Genomic DNA, 23,064 nt, shown 5'->3' with positions numbered 1-23,064 from the left:
TAAAGAAATTAAATAATATAAAGAAAAAATAAAGAATAAAAGCATAGGTGACCTATGTAAAGCTCTATACCCTTAATACACAATAGGTTACATGACACTTAATACCTGTGTTACTGTGTTACTGAAGTATTCTACTTCAGTATAAGCCCTCAAATGTTTTTACTGCATATCAAAAGATTTCTAACTGGTGTCCCTAACATAAGACCTGCTAAGATCATTCTCTCAGTTGTTGTCAGAATTATTTTTTTTAAAGCTATATCTGATCATGTCATTTGCTAAAAGCCTCTAATACTGCTTTTCTCTATGAGTTTGCCTTTTGTGCCATACTAAAGCGCTGACTTAAAGTGGAATCAACTTCTTAAAATGGAATGGCACTGGCCATCTTTCTCATTTATTTTTCTGCTCATCTCTCAAAAGTAGCACAGCCTTCATTAACACCAAACTTATTATTTCATGGACATGCCAGTCCCTTTGATGCTTGTGGGTCTTTTTCTGTTTCCTGTTTTAAGATTTTTTTTTTTTTTTTGTGAGAGAGAGAGCACAAGAGGGGGGAACGGGAGAGGGAGAAGCAGACTCCCCGCCGAGCAGGGAGCCCGATGCGGGACTCGATCCCGGGACTCCAGGATCATGACCCGAGCCGAAGGCAGTTGCTTAACCAACTGAGCCACCCAGGTGCCCCTCTGTTTCCTGTTTTAATATTTACCCTTTGTCACCTAGAAAACTCCTGCTTGTCTTCAAGACCCAGTTCCTCATGATACCTTCCCCTGCATCAAAATCAAACACTCCTCTGTGCTATTAAGAGTCCTTTATTCATAGTACTTAATCATGCCAAATCTGCGGTTACTGAACTGCAATTACTTTCCTCAGGGAAAAGACCATTTCCAAATAAAAATCAATCAAATTTGGTGTGTGTTGTACAGTACCTGGTACATTGCAGGTAATTACTATACATCACTGAACGAACAAAGGATACTTAAAAGATTCTTAGAGTTGACAGGACTTTTCATATGCTTAACCTGTTTTCATCACATTAGCGTAATATACAAGCATAAGATTGTTTGGCTACAAGAGGCTCTATTATTATCAACTGGGACTTATTAAACTTCTCCAACATTTTTCCCCAATTGCAGAGCTTTAAAAATACATAAAAACAACCACCAAAATTTTTTAAAATAAAAGGCACAAGTGAGCACTGCTCAAGTTTTAAGAACAAGGTAATTATACAGATCATGATAATTACCTGTGGTTATTGGTAAATACGTTGCAGCTTGGTAATTGTACGCCACTTCAGGTTCAGATTAGAATGTTCCTCTAATTTGCCATGGGAGCTGCTATTTAAAGAGTCAGGCTAAAACCTGGAATGAGAGGAACTCTTTGGAATTATAGTAACATGTCCAAGTCTTTGCAGTTTCCATCCATTTCTCTCATGTGGCAATAATAATCAATTCAGTTAAATAATTTAAAAATCAGTAAGTTCTATTGTTTCCCCGAATTCCTTGGAAACAGCTCAGCCAGAGTAATGAGGAAAATCATTGATTAGCAAACTAGAGTGGTGTTTATCAAAATGTGAGTAATGATTCATTAGCATATCAACCCAGCAATTAAAAAAAAAGGGAATAGAATAGAAAATACTAGAATGTGCTGCATCAGGTTAAGAGTATGTTGTTTCATAAAATCTTTGTTACATCTATATGTGTGTGTGTTTACTGGGTTGTGATGTAGAATGTATTTCCCACTATGGTATACATCTCTCACTGGACTGGGAAGTCGTTTGAAAGCCACCACCCTATAGGACACAGCAATATTGTTCCAGGAGTGGGATCACATTCAAGTACCCACTTAATAAAATTGCTTTAATAACTTGATAACATTGTAATCACGCCCCTCTTGGGGCCCCAAACTCTAATTATATAACCATAATTCCAAAAGCATAATCAACACCTGATTCATTTACTGGACTTGGCTCAAATAACATTTAATTATTTCCAAAGTCAAACCCATCTCTGAGAGATGCATATTCACTACCATAGAAACTATGCCAAAAAATTTGCCAGAGATTCTGAATACTAAAAAAGCAGTTTGAAAAATATTTTTAGCAAAAGCAACATCACTAAACTTAGACTCAGAGCACTATTTTCTAGGGCTACTCCTGAAGTTTCTGTTTGCCTGTTTATCACATTTAATTATAATTATCGTATAATTTTCTCCCAATGAGACTGAGTCCCTATCACACAGAAACCTTATTTTACTATTTCTGTATTCTAATGCCTGTGTGTGTGAGTGCATATATGTGTGTGTGTGGTGTGTGTGTCTGCATATATATATGTGTTTGCATGCTACACACTTAAGATGCTTAGTCCTCTCTGATAGTCATTTGGGCTGACGCCAAAGGTTGCTGACGGTTTGATCTGTAACATCACTTTGAGCATAGTTCTACAATGTAACTCTCCCTCTAGGTTTCAATTAAAATGCTTCAAGTAAGGTATTCTCCAGCCCCCTGCCGTAGCTCCTCTTCCATGTTAGTCTTTGCTTCAGTATCGCTTTATATGTTGCACATGCAACCATTACATTTTAGTAAATTTACGACAGGGAAGGGTGAAGAGCACAGGCTTTCTAGTACACAGCAAGGAAAATGTTTTGCCATCAGGTTTTTCCAAATATATAAAATTTCCTCCAGAGTATCTTTGTACTCCCTAGAAAATCTCAAACTTTATTTTTCATTGTAAACTCAAACTTCTTTGCCAAATATGCACATCTTGAGCACAGAAGGTTAAGGTCCGGAGCCCGCAGGGCACCTTCCTGGGTTTAGGGGAGCCCGAATTGGCGTCTGCAGCCCCCGAGCCGCCCCAGCGCGGGAGTTTCGAGGAGAGCCCGGGAACAGCTGGGTGTCACGTGGGGGGGCCGCGCGGGGACAGGAGCCTGGGTTTCGAGGTCCCCCCCCCGGGAAGCTGCCGCCAAGGGGCCGCATACCCGGATACCAGGCCTGGGGGTTCGTCTAAGGCCTTGCGGGGAGGGGAGCCGACGGGCCCGCGGCCGCACAGGTGTCCGGGTGGCGGCGCCCCGGCCCCCACCGGCGGGGCGGGAGGCAGGGATGGGCGCCGCCCGAGCGCGGGGGCCGGGGCCCGAGGGGGAGGTCCCCGCGAGGTGGTTCTCGGGCTCCTCCTCGGCGCTCAGGTTTCCTCTCCCGCCCGCCGGCTGCTGGCTGCTGCGCCGCCTCCCTGCCCCCTACGGCCGGGCCCACTCTGCGGCCTCTGCCCGCCTCGCCCCCGACCGGGCCTCCTCCCGCTTTCTCTCTCCGCTTCCCCTCGAGCCTCCGGAGGAGCCCGCAGCCGCGGGGCGCCGGGGAAGATGGCGGCGGTAGCGGGAGGCGGCAGCGGCGAGGGGGGCGCGGGCCTGGGCGGCGCGGCGGGGTCGGGGTCGGCGCTGCGCGGGCCGGGCCCCTCCGGCGGCGCGAGCGAGGACGCCCGGGGCCCCGCGCCCAGCGCGCTGCACCCCGAAGAGGTCGCCGCGCGGCTGCAGCGGATGCACCGGGAGCTGAGCAACCGCAGGAAAATCCTGGTGAAAAACCTGCCCCAGGACAGCAACTGCCAGGTACAAGGATAGTGCTGGGAGGCGACCCGTCCCGGGGGCATCGGAGCAGGGCTCCAGTGGGAAGCTGCCCGGAGGCGTCCAGGCTGGTGCCGGGAGCCTTGGAACGGTCGAGGGGAGGAGGGGGAGCGGTGCGGAGTTAGAACCGTCTGTCGCTTTTGCAAAGCCCCCAGGTTTCTGAGCCTGCGGTCCCCCTGCGAGGGTGGCAGATTGAGAAACTGAGGCTCTGAGAGGCGAAGCGGCTGGTCCAAGGTCACGGGAATCCGGGGAGGCTGTCCTTAGCCCGCCCCGCTCTTTTCTTTCCCCTGTGGCCCTTGCGTGTGCGGGGCAAGGAGAAAGGGTCGCGGGAGTAGTAGGGGAAATGTAGGTGAAGGAGAGTGGAGGGGAGCCAATGCAGCACGGTTTTGGGGGGTCCAAGTTTTCAGGGGGTGGAGGGTCCCTCCGGGGTCCTCCGGACTTGGGTGTGCCGTGGGGGGCGGGGTCATGGGAGACCTGGAAGTGAGTTTTGCTGTTGCAGAAGCACTTGCCAAGTTTGTATGGAAGGACTCTGTCCCCCCTCCCCCCTCCCCAGGTTACCAAAGCCCCGGAATGGAGAGGTTATCGCTGAGCTTTGGGGAACCTTGCGGCCACCTCTGCCATGCCAAGTACTGGAGGATTTGTTACTCAGTGACTCAAGGAGGCTTAAAGATAGGCTACTTTGAGTCTTTGATCCAGATTAACTGGTAACTGTTGCTTCAAGATTAGAAACTTTGCATCTATTTAACTTTAGTGCCAAAGTCTACATGCTCATTGTAGAAAAGCGAGAAAATAGAAACACAAAGGAGAATAGAAATCACCTGTATTTTTTTTCTCTTTTTACTTGAAGTGTAGTTGACACGCACAGTGTTATATTAGTTTCAGGTGTACTACATAGTGGACAATTCCATACGTTAGGCATTGCTCACCACGATGTTACCATCTATCACCATACAAAGTTATTACAATGTTATTGACTAGTTTCCCGATGGTGTACTTCGCATACCCGTTATTTACTTATTTTATAATTGGAAGTTTGTGCCTCTTAATCTCCTTCACCTCTTTCGTCCACCCCCCCTCCCCCATCCTTCTCCCTTCTGGCAACCACCAGTTCTAGGAGTCTGTTTTGTTCTTTTGTTTTTTTAGATACCATGTATAAGTGAAATCATATGGCATTTGTCTTTCTCAGTCTGACTTATTTCACTTAGCATAATCCATGTTGTCACCAATGGCAAGGAAATATTTCCGTATTTCTGATACTTAAAAACAACCATTGTTAACATGAGATATTATCCTTCTCCCTTTTCCTGTGCCTATGTATACATATGTATTTTTGTTTCACCACAAAAAAAAAAAAAAAAAGGAAAGAGAGACACCATGTCTTTGTACTTCAGGGTTTCTTGATTGTCTAGATGTTCATGTATATGTCATACATAGCTTGAATTTGTGTGGATGGGGGAGGGTGGGCTGGTAGTGGCAGATTTGGGCCGATTTATGTAGTTTCTCCTGTAACAGGATACAGGGAATTGCAAGTGGGCTGGCTGTTGATAATTGCAGGGCAGTTCTTCCATAAGACCCATAAAATAATGAGAGCAATGCCTCATTATTACGTAATTAGACCTTACAATAAATGAAAGCATATAACCTTATAATCTATATACACGAGGGGCCATTTTGTTTCAAAAAACAATGTAAAGAAGTCTCTGTCAATACAATGTATCTCATCCCTCTTTCAGCTCTTTCCATTATTGACCACTTCCCATCTGTCAGGTAATATTTTGTGATGCTAACTATAAGAACACCTGCAATGGACTGATTTCATAGAAGCAAATTTCCCCTACCCATGTAAATAGAAGACAGCAAGGGGGCTCAGGAAGAGTGATGACTGGAAGAGGCAGGTGGCATTGAAAAAAAAAAAAAAACAAGGAACAGCAGCTCTGTGTATAGATAATCTAGGAAAAAAGAGATGGAGAAGTGTCTTATCATTTTTGTAGAGTGTCACCTATTTTTGTTATATTTCCTTGCATTCTAAAAATATTTAGAAACAACATTCTAGGCAGTTGGCTCTATCCTTGTTTTGCTGTTGGTATCTTTCTCATTTCCCTTATTAAGGGACATGAACAAATATATCAAAGGGTCTAAAAAAAGGAACAGTTTTAATTACTTGGCATTAGTGATGGATGGAGATTTTATGAGAATTATACTGATTTCTATTTTTGCGCTATCCTTTCTCTTATGAATTTATGTTTGGCCTAAATCTTAGGATTTTCTGTAAGGTAGCAAGCATAAACTATTGAATAAAATTGATATAAGATCTACATGTCTAGATGAGTCTTTTACTGCCAAGTATCTTAAATTTTTATGTTTAGTTAAATTCTTAAGCCATGTTTTTTGAGAATTGAAGAATTTCATCTAAAAGCAAAAAAAAAAAAAAAAAAAGTTGTTAGGATCTAGATATTAGTTTCCAGACTTGTTCTAGCATTTTTCCTATGATGATTTATATTATAAAACATTGTTTTTAATATTTCTGATCTGTAGTTTTAAAATCTAAACATATCAGTGTTTGAGTAGTGTTTTTTCTGTCATCTTCTGTACTTGTATCTTTGCTAGTTTTCTGCTCACAATCGTAACTATATGGTCTGTGTTAAATAAGTAGAATAGACCAAAGTAGGCTAATTTTTAAAAGCAATTAAAAGACAGTCTTTAGATTAATTAGACTGAGCATTGCTATTTTTATTGGTTGAATAAAATTAACATATACTTAATAAAGTTCTAATATTTTCATAAATATATTTTGCAAGGATTTTTTTATATTTTATCTTTTTTTTCCCTTCACAATTCTAATGTCTAATTCTAATGTCTTTCTTAGTGGCTGCATTTTACTGTCAACTTAGAAGTGGGGGTTTAACTTGAATTTTATGTTGTGCCTTTTAGCATTTATTGCTTGGCTAAACTATTCCTTGTGAAATAACTAACATGGTTTAAGAAAAAGCTACTACTTTTTGTTCAGTTATTAAGTAATCAGATACTTTAAATATCAAATTCCTGTTCTTTTCTAGAAGACTCTATAGGTTCATTCATTCATTTATTCTAGAATATTACATTAAGGATCGAGGCCATTCCTAACTTTAGTTCTCAAGCTGTATAGTGATGTCTCTAGAAAAGTTCCATTGGTAACTGATTAGTAGGAGCCCAATAATATTGTTTTAACCTTTTTAAAACATGAGTGTTTCCTTTATTAAACATGATTTTTAGTAATCTTACTCAAATTATCGTTTTTGGTAAAAACAGTTCTTAAAAGCTGCCTCATTTAAGTTACTGTGCCGTCAGCCAGGTGCTGTCTGGTTGGCCGCCTACGCCTTCTCGAATCCTCCTAGCCCTCTGTGTTTTCATCGTCTCAGCTCTGGTTCATGTCCCTTTTCATCTCTTGCCCAGACTATTACAACTTTTCTCTTTATCATCTACCCTCATTATTGTCTATGTTTTAGCCCATCCTGCTTACTGCTTCCCCTGAGAGAACAACCCCCCCCACCCCCCACAAGGCACAAATCCAATCATGTCACTCTCCTGCAAAAAAAAAAAAAAAAAGAGGCTGGGCTCTACATTCCCAGCACTGCTTCTCAGACTCTTCCTCGAATGGCCCTCAACATGTCTCCTTTCCTCAAATTGTAAGGAATAGTGAAGCTCAGTTAGCTTACCCCAAGAATGAAATTGCTTTGAAGCTTCATGTTCTCACTGACAAATTCATATTAATTTTATGTTCTACTAGTAAACTTGGATTTAATGTAAACACAGTGACTTAAACTTGTTTCACTGTCCTCCAAATTTTTTTCATAAACTTGACACTTATGGAAGATGCACATATTTATCCTCTACTTTTTCCATACCCGTTTATGACCATGGAGTGCTCAAACCTTGGTTTGAAAGCACAACATAATAGGATAGAAATCTAAGACTCTAGGCCTTTTGTGACTTGGCCCCTGCCTATATTGCAGTCTCATTTCTTCTTAGTCCTACATTGGATTCTACTCTAGTTTTCTCAAGCTACTTAGACTCCCAAGTACTTCAGGCCACTGTGATTTGGATATTTATGGTAATGTCTTTGAATGTTTATGTTTTGGAATGTAATCGTAGTAATTTATCATGAATAACATTTGTAATAATTATAATTACATGAATAATAACAACGTTGAGAACACTGGTTCTTATTCAGAATAGCCATTGTGAATGTATGTGCGTGAATAGTCTTGCAGCTCTGAACTTAGAATTTTGATTTAAGGTAATGTCCTAATATGTGTTTTTTATTGCCCTTCCTATACATTGTTTATATTTGTTTGTTAGCCTGGTTCTATTTCTTTTTTTTTTTTTTAATTTTTTTATTGTTATGTTAATCCCCATACATTACATCATTAGTTTTAGATATAGTGTTCCATGATTCATTGTTTGTGCATAACACCCAGTGCTCCATGCAGAACGTGCCCTCCTCAATACCCATCACCAGGCTAACCCATCCTCCCACCCCCCTCCCCTCTAGAACCCTCAGTTTGTTTTTCAGAGTCCATCGTCTCTCATGGTTTTTCTCCCCCTCCAATTTCCCCCCCTTCATTCTTCCCCTCCTGCTACATTCTTCTTCTTTTTTTCTTTCTTAACATATATTGCATTATTTGTTTCAGAGGTACAGATCTGAGATTCAACAGTCTTGCACAATTCACAGCGCTTATAGCCTTGTTCTATTTCAAAGAACTGTTAATTCTGGGATTTCAAAATGGAGAAGACAGTGGCATTTACTCCCTATGTTGTTTGAATTCACTTTTTTTCCTAACATGTTGGGTATGTGTACATGTGTTTTGTTCTTGTGTTGATTTTAGAATCTGAATGCGATTTTCTTGTGTAATAGAAAATGTGAAGTGCTTAGGGCTAACGGCCAGGATCCGTAATAGAAGAAACATTCTATTGTCTCACTCTGGGCATTATTAGCTTTCATTTCAAAGTACTCTATTATAATGGTTAATTGAGAAGCTTGATGGTTAATTCACAGAGATCTGTGTGAAAGCATAGTATTATCAACTAAGTACTTTTTAGAATAACAAACCACCTAATGTAGAAAACTCCAGTTGATTTTCTTTTTAAAAGCTACTTATTCCTGTTTTTCTTTCATATTGGTCAAAACCAATAGAATTTTCTCACATACATTTTGTTTTTTAACAGATTTTCAAATATACATTGTTTTCTCTAATACTATATTCAGTAATTCCCGCCTCTTTTTGTATTGGGCTCTTGTTCACTTTCTCCTGATAATACTGGGATATTTTTGTATTTTGAAATGATTCTTTTTCTTATCAAGAATGGGTGCTATTAGGAAAGACAAGAGAAAGAAAGGAGACTGGGTAGGCGACAGAATCAGGTTCTCAGCAAGAAACATATGGCATACTCAAAAACTAAATAATTGGAGAGATTTTTTTAAAGAGACTACCTACAAAGGCGTTTTGTTTTGCATTTTGCTTACTTCCAAAAGTTACTTTTCGTAGTGTAGTTTACACGACTTAAAAGTTATCATTTTCTAATGTAGTTAATCAGAATTTCATGATGAGTTGTACCCCTTTTCTGCATGTTTTATTATGCTACCCCCAATGTAACAAGGACACCAAAAGCTGCTAGAGGAACATCTAGATTTCTGGGTCGCCACTGGCTCGGTAAGTTTCTTGTCTTGGCAGGAATTCTTGAAAAGTGTTTCAGCAATGCTTATTCTCTGGTCTGAAAACATATTTGCGAAGAGCAGTACTTTGTGGTCAGCATCACAATGCTGCGTGTTAACAAGCAGCCCAAAGAAGTCTCAGGTGATTTGTAGGCCATTTCCTAATTAATGAGTAGGTTATGCCTATAAATTATTTTTTGGAGTTGTACCACATTTTCCCATAGAAGAATATGGCAGATGGTATTTAGTGCTGTTGGTTAGCATTTTAACAATGATTTAAGCTACGGTGCTTCTGAAGTTGAAGATTACTCTAAATAGTACAATAACCTCTAAAGAGCTTTGTGCAGGAACAGAGACACCCCCAGCTTTAGATCATTGACGGGTACACCTGGGCCTTATGTCAGCACGCAAGAAAAAGCTGTATTTAAGGCAATTGTTCTTTAAATAAATAAGATTCTGAACATCAGGGAAGCAATAAATCATCTCTGATGGAAGGCTGTTGCTGAAAGGGATCCCTCTGACCCCCTGAGTTTTGTCTCTTACTACTATTTGCATTTACCTTCCCTACCTTAGAGCCGGCTGTCCTTAGGAGCTACCAGAGCCCATTTCTTATTTGTGGGCAGAAAGTTTTATGCTTAGCTCTACTTAGCCTAGCTGAAACAGGCAAGTAAAGGAATGTTATTTTTTTAAAAGATTTTATTTAGGGGCTCCTGGGTGGCTCAGTCGTTAAGCATCTGCCTTCAGCTCGGGTCATGATCCCAGGTTCCTGGGATCGAGCCCCACGTTGGGCTCCCTGCTCAGTGGGAGGCCTGCTTCTCCCTGCTTCTGTTCCCTCTCTCGCTGTCTCTCTCTGTGTGTCAAATAAATAAATAAAATCTTAAAAAAAAAAAAAGATTTTATTTATTTGAGAGCAAGAGAGTGAGAGGTCGGGGGAGGGGAGTGAGAGCGAGCTGGAGCAGGGTGAGGGGCAGAGGGAGAAGCAGATGTGGGGCTTGATCCTGGGCCTGCGGTATCATGACCTGAACTGAAGGCAGACACTTAACCGACTGAGCCACCCAGGTGCCCCAGGAATGTTAAAATGTAGATAAAGAAAACAAAATTATCGATAAATTTAAATATTCTATAAATGCTTATCTGAAACCTTGGCTCTGTTTGTATTTTGTTGGCTTAGGGAGGTAATTGCCTTACTCTGTGCACTGAGAGGGGTAAGAAGTGGGAAAGTCAGAACACTAGTCTGTATATTTTGGCTTTTACTTATCTGCAGAGGATTGTCCTTGGCTGCTGTGCTGAGTATCTTTCATTTGTTCCTCCAGATCTGTCTCCATCCTTCTTACCTGCTCTGTGTCCTGGGAGGCTTATCTTACTGTGGATTGCACTAACAAGGCTCTCTCCTCCTCTGGTTTCTAGGTTGCATTTGGCCAGAGCCACCAGTGGGAGATCAAAGGGTGGCGGAGAGACAGATTGGAGAATTTATTCACCCCATTCCCTTTCTGCCGGGATACCTTGAGTTGGCTCTTTCCTCTTTCAAAGGTTCTTTCCAATGGCACTCTCCATGCAATTACGATCTCAGGGCTGTTGTAATCATTGTCCTTGCCTCCTTAGGTTTAGGGGTTATAGGGGACTGTTGCTAACCGTAGGCTTTTTTTACGCCTTTGTAGGTAGTCTCTTTAAAAAAATCTCTCCAATTATTTAGTTTTTGAGTATGCCATATGTTTCTTGTTGAGAACCTGATTCTGTCGCCTACCCAGTCTCCTTTCTTTCTCTTGTCTTTCCTAATAGCACCCAGATTTTTCTTTGAGGCTCTACTCTTCTCTCGTTATTTACTAACTTACATGGTTTGGATCGATTTGATAGAGATTACCCCCATCTGTTTGGGTGACATAAAACAACAAACAGCGTTCTTCCTTTTTGGCATTAGAATTGGTTGAAGTATGGGCAGTAACCTGGCCCTAAGCCAGTCAGTATGTCACAGTCCCTTGGCCATAGTGATTGTTTCAACCCAATATAATAAGAAGCTTAGGACTTTCGTTTGCTTGTTAAGGTAGGGGATTCTCTTTCCTCCCACTGGATATGAGTGCAGAGACATATTGCCCTGATTTCAGCTGGCAGTCTGAGGACAGAGCAGACATCCAATGGAGGACTGACCCAAAGGGGGAAAAAGTAGAGAAGCTGGACTGGAGCCCTGATCAAACTATATCTGAAACTTACCTCTGGATTTCATAGTTATACAAGCCACTAAGTTCTTTTTATTTCATGGATTTCAAGTTGGGTCTCATGTTACTACCAACCAATAGTATCCTAATACAGAATTTTGATTAAGAAAAAAAAGCATAAAATCTCAGTATTGGAAGGGATGGTAGAAAACATTTTATCTAACTCTTCTGCTTACTATGTAAATCTAATTTTAGAGTGCTTCACACATGAATTCTTGCACTTTTAACGCCTTTACTTTCAAAGACATCACTGCTTGGTAAGGTAATTACTCCATCTTCAGACAGCTTTGTTATAAATGCCTTATTTATACTGAATATATAAAATTAATTTCCCTAAAATCCAACTTCTCTCCTCCCATAATACAGAGAATTTATGGTATTGATTTTTAACTTATAACTTCAATTCCTTCAAACCACTAGTTTTTAGGATATGAGTCCAAATTTCCTCACAGTCTTGTTTTCCCCTGGGAACACACCATTGCCACTTTGTCATTGTATCCCCTAAAACAGGAGCATGGTTGTCTAATCGAGATCTTCCTATAATCCCTCTGCCAGAACAAATTTCTCTTTCCTCTGGATATCTATAACAACAATAACACATTTTGTTTATTGAGTACCTATTATTGCCACACACTGTATATTATATTTTGTTTACATTGTACTTAATCCTCATTTCAAGACTGTTAGATCAGAATTTCTCATTCCCATTTCATCGATAGGGAAACAGATACAAAATTAATGCCAAGAAGTTTGCCCAAGGTCATTCAACTAATTAGCAGTGGAGTTTGGAAAAGACTAATGTCTGTCTGATTCCAAAGCTCATATTCTTATCCTACACTGTATTATAATTGTAATTCCCCTTTGCACACATTGTAATGTGTTTCAAACGACAGGGATTGTGTAATATTTACCTTTGTATCACAAATATTTCACCTAGAACCTGACACCCTGTTCCAAGGGAAATTTAAAACAGAAGGGATTACCCACCTACTTTGTTCTAAAATGTTAGATTTCTATTAATATGTCTGACACACTGAAGCCCTCAGGATTGATTTGTAAAATGAACAAATTTTGCATTGTAAGATTGTGCTGGCTTTTTTGGCAGTGATGTTACCGCAGTTATCATAATTCAGTCAACTGTTTATGGCTTATGAGTAGGTTGGAAGCCATAAACCCTCTCTCCAGGAAAGTGCTAATATTCATAGACACACAACAATTTGCATGCAATTTCAAGGGATTATAGATCTCTTGTAACTTATGCCTGATGTCACTGGGGAATTCAGATCCAGGTTGAGAAGCGCTTCCAGGTGAATATAATTTGATCATGTTTGTGGGACTTCACCTGAGTAGAGATCACTTGAGCAGATCCAGAGGTGCTTCTTGAAGAGTTTTCATCAGAAACTGTTGGGAGCCATATTTATGCAAGGGTGGGGGGTTCCTTCACCTGGGCAAGAATATAAATCAGGCTCCTTAATTTTCTTTCTTAAAAAAAGTCAACTGTTTGATGTAAAAGCTCATTGTTCCCTGGTCACCCAGCAGTACCAATTGACATTTATAGGCACTGTGCCTGGCACAGGGGTTTACAAGGGATTGCAGTGTATTATTTTCCCCCTAATGTTTATTAAACGCCAAAGATGGTTTCTCTTTAAAGAATGTTTCTCTTTCAAACATGGGAAGACTGATGTGCTGTTCAGTGTTCTTCACAATAAGTATTTATTGATAAGAAACAAGTTTCTCTCTTTTGTTAGATTTCTGAGTCCTTAACTGGTTGTGAGCCCCTAAACTTATTTTTTTATGCATTTCAGGCTTAATTTTGTGCTTATTTACTATCATTATCTTTAGGTGTGTGAACTTAGTCCTCACTTCCCTATGCTTGTACATTTTCTTTGCGTTTGAAGCTTTCTGTTAAATGTTTGTTACCACCTGAATGCCAAAATAGCATTAAATTTCATTGAATTTGTTTGTGCCTGTATTTGTGTGTGTAAACTTTGCCTCTCATCCTACTACCTTGCCCTACCCCATCAGACCCTTTTTGCCCCAGCCAATTGGGTTTTATATCTTTCCCCCTCAACCCACTACTGTGATTATCTGCTCTTAGCTCCCAGCTTGCTTTTATTTCCTGGACTTTTTATTTTCCTGTATTTTCTATTACCCACAAGTTTAACTGCTTGCTTTTGATTCCAGACTAGTCTCCATGACTCTGACTTTCAACCCTGTGCACTTTTTATAGCCTGATCTAGAGTAAAGGTAATGGTAGTAAACAAGAACATGTGAATCTGTGAAGTTTTAAATTTTGAGATAATCTCAAACTTACAGAAAAGTACAGTACAAAGAACTTTTTCCCCCTCTGAACTGTTCAAGAGTGAATACTGACATGCCACTTTACCACCCTAAGTACTTTATTGTACAAAATTGGACATTGTCTAGCATAGCCACATCACTACCATCAAAGTCAGAATAACTGCCACCTAATCCTTGGATCACATTTAAGTTTTGCTAGTTGTCCCATGAATGTCTTTCATAGTGAAAAGATCCAGTTCAGAATTATGTATTGCATTTAGTTGTGTCTTTTTAATATTCTTTAGTCTGGAATAAGTCATCAGTCTTGGCTTGACTTTTATGACCTTGACCCCTTTGAGGATGATAGGCCAGTTATTTTGGGTTTTTGTTTGTTTGTTTTTTATTAACATATAATGTATTATTTGTTTCAGGGGTACAGGTCTGTGATTCATCAGTCTTACACAATTCCCAGTGCTCACCATAGCACATACCCTCCCCAATGTCCATCACCCAGCCACCCCATCCCTCCCACCCCCCTCCACTCCAGCAACCCTCAGTTTGTTTCCTGAGATTAAGAGTCTCTTATGGTTTGTCTCCCTCTCTGGTTTCGTCTTGTTCCATTTTTCCCTCTCTTCCCCTATGATCCTCTGCCTTGTTTCTCAAATTCCTCTTATCAGTGAGATCATACAATACTTGTCTTTCTCTGATCAACTTATTACGCTTAGCATAATACCCTCTAGTTCCATCCACGTTGTTGCAAATGGCAAGATTTCGTGGGGGTTTTTTTGTTTTTTTGTTTTTTGTTTTGTTTTGTTTTGTTTTGATGGCTGCATAATGTTCCATTGTGTATATATACCACATCTTCTTTATCTATTCATCTGTCGATGGACATCTTGGCTCTTTCCACAGTTTGGCTATTGTGGACATTGCTGCTATAAACATTGGGGTGCATGTGCCCCTTTGGATCCCTACTTTTGTATCTTTGGGGTAAATATCCAGTAGTGCAATTGCTGGGTCATAGGGTAGCTCTATTTTCAACTTTTTGAGGAACCTCCACACTGTTCTCCAGAGTGGGTGCACCAGCTTGCATTCCCACCAACAGGGTAGGAGGGTTCTCCTTTCTCCGCATCCTCGCCAACATCTGTCGTTTCCTGACTTGTTAATTTTAGCCATTCTGACTGGTGTGAGGTGGTATCTCACTGAGGTTTTGATTTGGATTTCCCTGATGCCAAGTGCTATTGAGCACTTTTTCATGTGTCTGTTGGCCGTTTGGATGTCTTCTTTGCAGAAATGTCTGTTCATGTCTTCTGCCCATTTCTTGATTGGATTATTTGTTCGCTGGGTGTTGAGTTTGATAAGTTCTTTATAGATTTTGGATACTAGCCCTTTATCTGATATGTCAAATATCTTCTCCCATTCCTTCGGTTGTCTTTGGTTTTGTTGACTGTTTCCTTTGCTGTGCAAAAACTTTTTATCTTGATGAAGTCCCAATAGTTCATTTTTGCTTTTGCTTCCCTTGCCTTGGACGATGTGTCTAGGAAGAAGTTGCTGTGGCTGAGGTCGAAGAGGTTGCTGCCTGTGTTCTCCTCAAGGATTTTGATGGATTCCTGTCTCACATTTAAGTGTTTCATCCATTTTGAGTCTATTTTTGTGTGTGGTGTAAGGAAATGGTCCAGTTTCATTCTTCTGCATGTGGCTGTCCAATTTTCCCAACACCATTTGTTCAAGAGACTTTTTTCCATTGGACATACTTTCCTGCGTTGTTGAAGATTATTGACCCTAGAGTTGAGGGTCCATTTCTGGGCTCTCTATTCTGTTCCATTGATCTATGTGCTTGTTTTTGTGCCAGTACCATACTGTCTTAATGATGACAGCTTTGTAATAGAGCTTGAAGTCCGGAATTGTGATGCCACCAGCTTTGCTTTCCTTTTTCAACATTCCTCTAGCTATTCGGGGTCTTTTCTGGTTCCGTACAAATTTTAGGATTATTTGTTCCATTTCTTTGAAAAAAGTTGATGGTATTTTGATAGGGATTGCTTTAAATGTGTAGATTGCTCTAGGTAGCATTGACATTTTCACAATATTTGTTCTGCCAATCCAAGCATGGAATGTTTTTCCATTTCTTTGTGTCTTCCTCAATTTCTTTCATGAGTATTATATAGTTTTCTGAGTACAGATTCTTTGCCTCTTTGGGTAGATTTATTCCTAGGTATCTTATGGTTTTGGGTGCAATTGTAAATGGGATCGACTCCTTAATTTCTCTTTCTTCTGTCTCGTTGTTGGTGTATAGGAATGCCACTGATTTCTGTGCATTGATTTTATATCCTGCCACTTGACTGAATTCCTGTATGAGTTCTAGCCGTTTTGGGGTGGAGTCTTTTGGGTTTTCCACATAAAGTATCATATCATCTGCAAAGAGTGAGAGTTTCACTTCTTCTTTGCTGATTTGAATGCCTTTTATTTCTTTTTGTTGTCTGATTGCTGAGGCTAGGACTTCTAGTATTATGTTGAATAGCAGTGGTGATAGTGGACATCCCTGCCATGTTCCTGACCTTAGGCGAAAAGCTCTCAATTATTCCCCATTGCAAATTATATTCGCTGTGGGTTTTTCATAGATGGCTTTTATGATATTGAGGTATGTACCCTCTATCCCTACACTGTGAAGAGTTTTAATCAAGAAAGGATGCTGTACTTTGTCAAATGCTTTTTCTGCATCTATTGAGAGGATCATATGGTTCTTGTTCTTTTATTAATGTATTGTATCACGTTGATTGATTTGCGGATGTTGAACGAACCTTGCAGCCCAGGAATAAATCCCACATGGTCGTGGTGAATAATCCTTTTAATGTACTGTTGGATCCTATTGGCTAGTATTTTGGTGAGAATTTTTGCATCCATGTTCATCAGGGGTATTGGTCTGTAATTCTCCTTTTTGATGGGGTCTTTGTTTGGTTTTGGGATCAAGGTAATGCTGTCCTCATAAAATGAATTCAGAAGTTTTCCTTCCATTTCTATTGTTTGGAACAGTTTCAGAAGAATAAGTACTAATTCTTCTTTAAATGTTTGGTAGAATTCCCCCTGGGAAGCCATCTGGCCCTGGGTTCTTGTTTGTTGGGAGATTTTTGATTACTGCTTCAATTTCCTTACTGGTTGGTCATGGGTCTGTTCAGGTTTTCTATTTCTTCCTGCTTCAGTTTGGGTAGTTTATACATCTCTGGGAATGCATCCATTTCTTCAAGGTTGTCTAATTTACTGGCGTATAGTTGCTCATAATATGTTCTTATAATTGTTTGTATTTCCTTGGTGTTGGTTGTGATCTCTCCTCTTTCATTCATGATTTTATTTATTTGGGTCCTTTCTCTTTTCTTTTTGATAAGTCTGGCCAGGGTTTATCAATCTTATTAATTCTTTCAAAGAACCAGCTCCTAGTTTCGTTGATCTGTTCTACTATTCTTTCGGTTTCTATTTCATTGATTTCTGCTCTGATCTTTATTATTTCTCTTCTCCTGCTGGGTTTAGGCTTTCTTTGCTGTTCTTTCTCCAGCTCCTTTAGGTGTAGGGTTAGGTTGTGTACTTGAGACCTTTCTTGTTTCTTGAGAAAGACTTGTATTGCTATATACTTTCCTCTTAGGACTGCCTTTGCTGCATCCCACAGATTTTGAACAGTTATGTTTTCATTTTCATTTGTTTCCATGAAATTTTTTTAATTCTTCTTTAATTTCCTGGTTGACCTGTTCATTCTTTAGTAGGATGCTCTTTAGCCTCCATGTATTTGAGTTCTTTCCAACATTCCTCTTGTGACTGAGTTCTAGTTTCAAAGCATTGTGGTCTGAAAATATGCAGGGAATGATCCCAATCTTTTGGTAGCGGTTGAGACCTGATTTATGACCTAGGATGTGATCTATTCTGGAGAATGTTCCATGGGCACTAGAAGAGAATGTTTATTCTGTTGCTTTGGGATGGAATGTTCTGAATACCTCTGTGAAGTCCATTTGGTCCAGTGTGTCATTTAAAGTCTTTATTTCCTTGTTGATCTTTTGCTTAGATGATCTGTCCATTTCAGTGAGGGAGGTGTTAAAGTCCCCTACTATTATTGTATTATTGTCGATGTGTTTCTTTGATTTTGTTATTAACTGGCTTATATAATTGGCTGCTCCCATGTTAGGGGCATAGATATTTACAATTGTTAGATCTTCTTGTTGGATAGACCCTTTAAGTAGGATATAGTGTCCTTCCTCATCTCTTATTATAGTCTTTGGTTTAAAATCTAATTTGTCTGATACAAGGATTGCCACCCCAGCTTTCTTTTGATGTCCATTAGCATGGTAAATGGTTTTCTACCCCCTCACTTTCAATCTGGAGGTGTCTTTGGGTCTAAAATGAGTCTCTTGCAGAAAGCATATCGATGGGTCTTGTTTTTTTTATCCAATCTGATACCCTGTGTCTTTTGATTGGGGCATTTAGCCCATTTACATTCAAGATAAATATTGAAAGATATGAATTTAGTGCCATTGTATTGCTTCTGTTCCTTTCTGTTCTATGTTACTTTTAGGCTCTCTCTTTGCTTAGAGGACTCCTTTAAATATTTCTTATAGGGCTGGTTTGGTGTTCACAAATTCTTTCAGTATTTGTCCTGGAAGCTTTTTTATCCCTCCTATTTTCAATGACAGCCAAGCTGGGTATAGTATTCTTGGCTGCATATTTTTCTCATTTAGTGCCCTGAATATATCATGCCAGTCCTTTCTGGCCTGCCAGGTCTCTGTGGATAGGTCTGCTGCCAGTCTAATGTTTCTACTGTTGTAGGTTACAGACCTCTTGTCCCGAGCTGCTTTCAACATTTTCTCTTTGTCTCTGAGACTTGTAAGTTTTACTATTAGATGTCAGGATGTTGGCCTATATTTATTGATTTTGAGGGGGTTCTCTGTGCCTCCTGGATTTTGATGCCTCTTTCCTTCCCCAAATTAGGGAAGTTCTCTGCTATAATTTACTCCAATATACCTTCTGCCCCTCTCTCTCTTTCTTCTTCTTCTGGGATCCCGATTATTCTAATACTGTTCCGTCTTATGGTATCATTATCTCTCGAATTCTCCCCTTGTGATCCAGTAGTTATCTCTTTTTCTCAGCTTCTTTATTTTCCATCATTTGGTCTTCTATATCACTAATTCTTTCTTCTGCCTCATTTATCCTAGCAGTTAAAGCCTCCATTTTTGATTGCACCTCATTAATAGCCTTTTTGATTTCGACTTGGTTAGATTTTAGTTCCTTTATTTCTCCAGAAAGGAATTCTCTAGTATCTTCTATGTTTTTTTCAAGCCCAGCTAGTATCTTTATAATCGTCATTCTGAACTCTAGTTCCGACATCTTACTAATGTCTGTATTGATTAGTTCCCTGGCAGTGGTTACTGCCTCTTGTTCTTTTTTTTTTTGAGGTTTTTCCATCTTGTCATTTTGTCCAGAGAAAAATAGATGAACGAGAGAACAAAATGCTAAAAGGGTAACAATGACCCCAGAAAAACATACGCTAAACAAATCAGAACAGACCCGAAACCAGGGGGAAAAGAAAAAAAGAAAAAAAGAATATGATCAGGCTGGTGAATAGAATAGAGCCACACACTAGATTTTGGGTGTATTTTGGTCTGTTAGATGAAACTGCCTCCCAAAATTTTAAAGAAAGAAAAACATGTATATACAAAAATAAGGGTAAATACGATGAAGGGATGGAATATGACTGTAAAGATGAAAATTTAAAAAGATTTTAAAAAAGGAATTGATCAGATAAGTTGGTTGAAAACAGAAAGAAGAAAAATTAAAAAAAAAAAAAGAGAGAATGTGATCAGGCAGGAGACTAGAACAAAGCCATACACTACATTTAGGGCATATTTTGGTCTGTTAGAAGAAACTGTATCCCAAAATTTTAAAGAAAGAAAACACATACACACACACACACACACATACGCACACTCACACACACAAAATAAGGTTAAATACAATGAAGGGATAGAATATGACTGTAAAAATTGAAATTAAAAAAGATTTTTAAAAAGGAATTGATAAGATGGTTGAAAAAGGAAAGAAGAAAAATTTTAAAAATAATAGAATAAGAAAAAAATAGAGAAAATTTTAAAAATTAACTTTGAAAGACTAAAGAATCATGGGAAAAAAGCCATGAATTCTATGTGCTCTATTCCCCGAGTGCTGGAGTTCTGCCATTCTCATTGATCGGTAAACTTGGTCTTGGTTGGCTGTTCTTGCTGATCTTCTGGGAGAGGGACCTGTTGCTGTGGTTCTCAACTTTCTTTGCCTGAGGCGGAATTGCCCTACCCTTGCCGGGCGGGCTAAGTAATCTGCTCGGGTTTGCTCTCGGGAGCCTTTGTTTCTTGCAAGCTTTCGGTACAGCTTTGGAGGATGAGAGTGAAAATGGTGGCCTCCCAATCTCCACCCTGGAGGAGCCGAGAACTCGGGGCCCCACTCCTCATTGAGCCCCCAGAGAAAAGCAGTCAGTCACTCCTGTCTCCCCCACTCTGGCCACACTCTGTGCTCACCTGGCCTGTGACCGAGCATTTCTATCTCTGGCACACGACCCCGTTTGGAGTCTCCAAACCCAGCAAATTCCTGCGGTGTGTTCCCACGCTGCTCCTCCCAGGGGAGGAAGGGTAGTCTCCCCGGATCTGCCACTTGTTGGGTCCCTGCTGGAGGAGCAGTGGCCCGACTGTGCCGTGGATCATGGTTTATGGCAACCCTGAGCTGAGAGCCCGCTCCTTGGCTCCGTCTCTGCGGCCAGCTTCCCGGCTCCGATACCTGGGAGCTCTGCCGCACTCAGGCACCCCCGGGCTTTCTGTGACCCCGAGGGTCCTGAGACCACACTGTCCCAGCGAGGGTTCCACCCCCTGCTTAGCCACTGGAGCGATGTCCCTCAGCAGAGCAGACTTCTAAAAGTTCCAGTTTTGTGCTCCGCTGCTCAAGCCCTTGCCAGTAGCTGGCTGACGGAGCCTCCCTTCCCCCACGGTCTATCTTCCCAAATATCGCCTTGGATTCGCACGTCCTACCTTCCACAAAGTGGTCACTGCCATTGTTTACTTCAATCTCCTGTTGAATTTGTAGGTGTTCATAATGGTTTGATAGCTGTCTAGCTGAATTTCTGGGACCAGACGAAATTTAGGTCTCCTACTCTTCCACCATCTTGCTCCTCCCCTAGGCCCTTTATATTGTAGAATGTCCTTTAATTTGGGGTAGTCTGATGTTTCTCCGTGATTAGATTCAAGTTAAGTATTCTTGGCAGGAATATAACAGGGTGGTGCATGTTTTAGATTTTGTCCCATTGTTGATAAAGTTAATTTTGATCATTTTGATTTTTTTTTATTAAAGTGGTGTCTGCCAGGCTTCTTCATGAAAAGTTTTTCCCTTTGTAACTAATAATGATTTTAATGGGGCATACCTTAATTAAGACTGTGTAAATATTCTATTCCCTTTCAAGTGTTCAATTTATTTACTAAGTTATGTTAGAAATAGGCTCATGGGTTCCTTTGTTGCTCAGTGAGTTACACTTCATTAATATGATTACTTATTTTCATGCTTAAATTGTTTTAGACTTGGGCAGTGGGAGCTCCTTCAAGCTGGCCCCTACGTCCTCTTTTGAAATCTTTTATTATGCAACAATTTTAGATTTAAAGAAAAAACTGCAAAGATAGCACATAAAGTTCCCATATATTCTTTACCCAGTTTCCATTCATGTTACGTCTTGAATACCCAAGGTATGTTAGTCAGGACTAAGACATTAACATTGGTACATTATTATTTAACTGAACGTCAGAATTTGGATTTCATTAGTTTTCTCACATCCTTTTTGTGTTCGAAGATCCAATTCAGGGTGCCACATGGCACTCAGTTGTTATGTCCCATTAGTCTCTCTTCTGCACCAGTTTCTCAGTCTTTTCTTGTTGTTCTTTTTTGTAAGATTTTATTTATTCATTCATTCATTCATTCATTCATTTATTATATGAGAGCGAGAGAGAGAGAGAGAGAGACAGTGACAGTGCGCGAGCACGGGGGAAGGAGCAGAGGGGAGAGGGACAAGCAGACTCTGTGCTCAGTGTGGAGCCCGACTCGAAGCTTGATCTCACGACCCTGAGATCATGACCTGAGCCAAAATCAAGAGTCGGACACTTAACCAACTGAGCCACCCAGGTGCCACAGTCTTTCCTTGTTTTATATGACCTTCAGTTTTGGTCAGATATCTTTTAGAATGCCCCTCAATTTGGGTTTGTATGATGTTTGTATGATGTGAGAGATTAGGGTTATGGAATTTTGGTAAGAATTCCACAAAGGTGGGTGCCTGGGTGGCTCAATCGTTAAGTGTCTGCCTTCAGCTCGGGTCATGATCCCAGGGTCCTGGGATCGAGCCCCGCATCGGGCTCCCTGCTCCGAGGGAAGCCTGCTTCTCCCTCTCCCACTCCCCCTGCTTGTGTTCCCTCTCTCGCTGTCTCTCTCTCTCTCTCTCTCCCTCTCAAATACATAAATAAAATCTTAAAAAAAAAAAAAAAAAAAAAGAATTCCACAGAGGTGAAGTACACTTCTGATCACATCATTTCAGGGGAAACATGACTTACTACTAGTGATGTTAACCTTGATCATTTGCTAAGGTGATGTCTGCTCCATCACTCCTGTAAAGTTACCACTTTTCCCATTCACAATTCCATGGAAACAAGTCATTAATTCCAGTACACACTTACGGAAGGATCTGGTGTCTTTGTGACATATCCCCATCATTTGCTGAGCAATTTGTTTTTAACATAAAATGTTGCGGCTTATTTTGCACTTTCTCTGCTCCAGCCCTAGAATCAGCCTTTTCATGAAGGCACCTGTTATAGACTGAATGTTTGTGTTCCTCCAAATTCATATGTTAAAGACCTAACCCTCAGTGTGGCCATATTTGGAGATGGGGCTCCTATGGAGGTAATTAATGTTAAAAAAGGTCATAAGGGTGGGGCCTTGATCTGGTAGAAGTACCCTCAAAGATTAGTTGACCATAGAGTTGAGTGTCCATTTCTGGGTTCTCTATTCTGTTCCATTGAACTATGTGTCTGTTTTTGTGCCAGTACCACACTGTCTTGAGGATCACAGCTTTGTAATGCCACCAGCTTTGCTTTGCTTTTTCAACATTCCTCTGGCTATTTGGGGTCTTTTCTGGTTCCATACAAATTTTAGGATTATTTGTTACATTTCTTTGAAAAAAGTTGATGGTATTTTGATAGGGATTGCATTGAATGTGTAGAT

At 40.4% G+C, this 23,064-nt stretch overlaps 1 protein-coding gene across 4 annotated transcripts in view; it reads left to right on the top strand.

The window, feature by feature from the left end:
* Positions 1-3,110: 3,110 nt before the first annotated feature.
* The window catches only part of RAVER2 (ribonucleoprotein, PTB binding 2), a 97,476-nt gene continuing 77,522 nt past the window's right edge, over positions 3,111-23,064 (top strand). For 2 of the 4 annotated variants that reach the window (XM_036109982.2, XM_036109992.2), the window contains exon 1: positions 3,112-3,591. In XM_036109982.2, coding sequence (XP_035965875.1) covers positions 3,349-3,591 — 243 coding nt within the window. In that variant the 5' untranslated portion in view covers positions 3,112-3,348. Of the gene's footprint in view, positions 3,592-23,064 lie in introns of all 4 variants that reach the window. The other 2 variants (XM_036109997.2, XM_036109970.2) reach the window with 2 other exon arrangements.

Source organism: Halichoerus grypus, chromosome 5, assembly GCF_964656455.1.
Source record: "Halichoerus grypus chromosome 5, mHalGry1.hap1.1, whole genome shotgun sequence".
Classification (NCBI taxonomy): Eukaryota; Metazoa; Chordata; class Mammalia; order Carnivora; family Phocidae; genus Halichoerus; species Halichoerus grypus.
The sequence above is the reverse complement of the archived record's forward strand: the minus strand, read 5'-3'. Positions and strand labels throughout refer to the sequence as shown.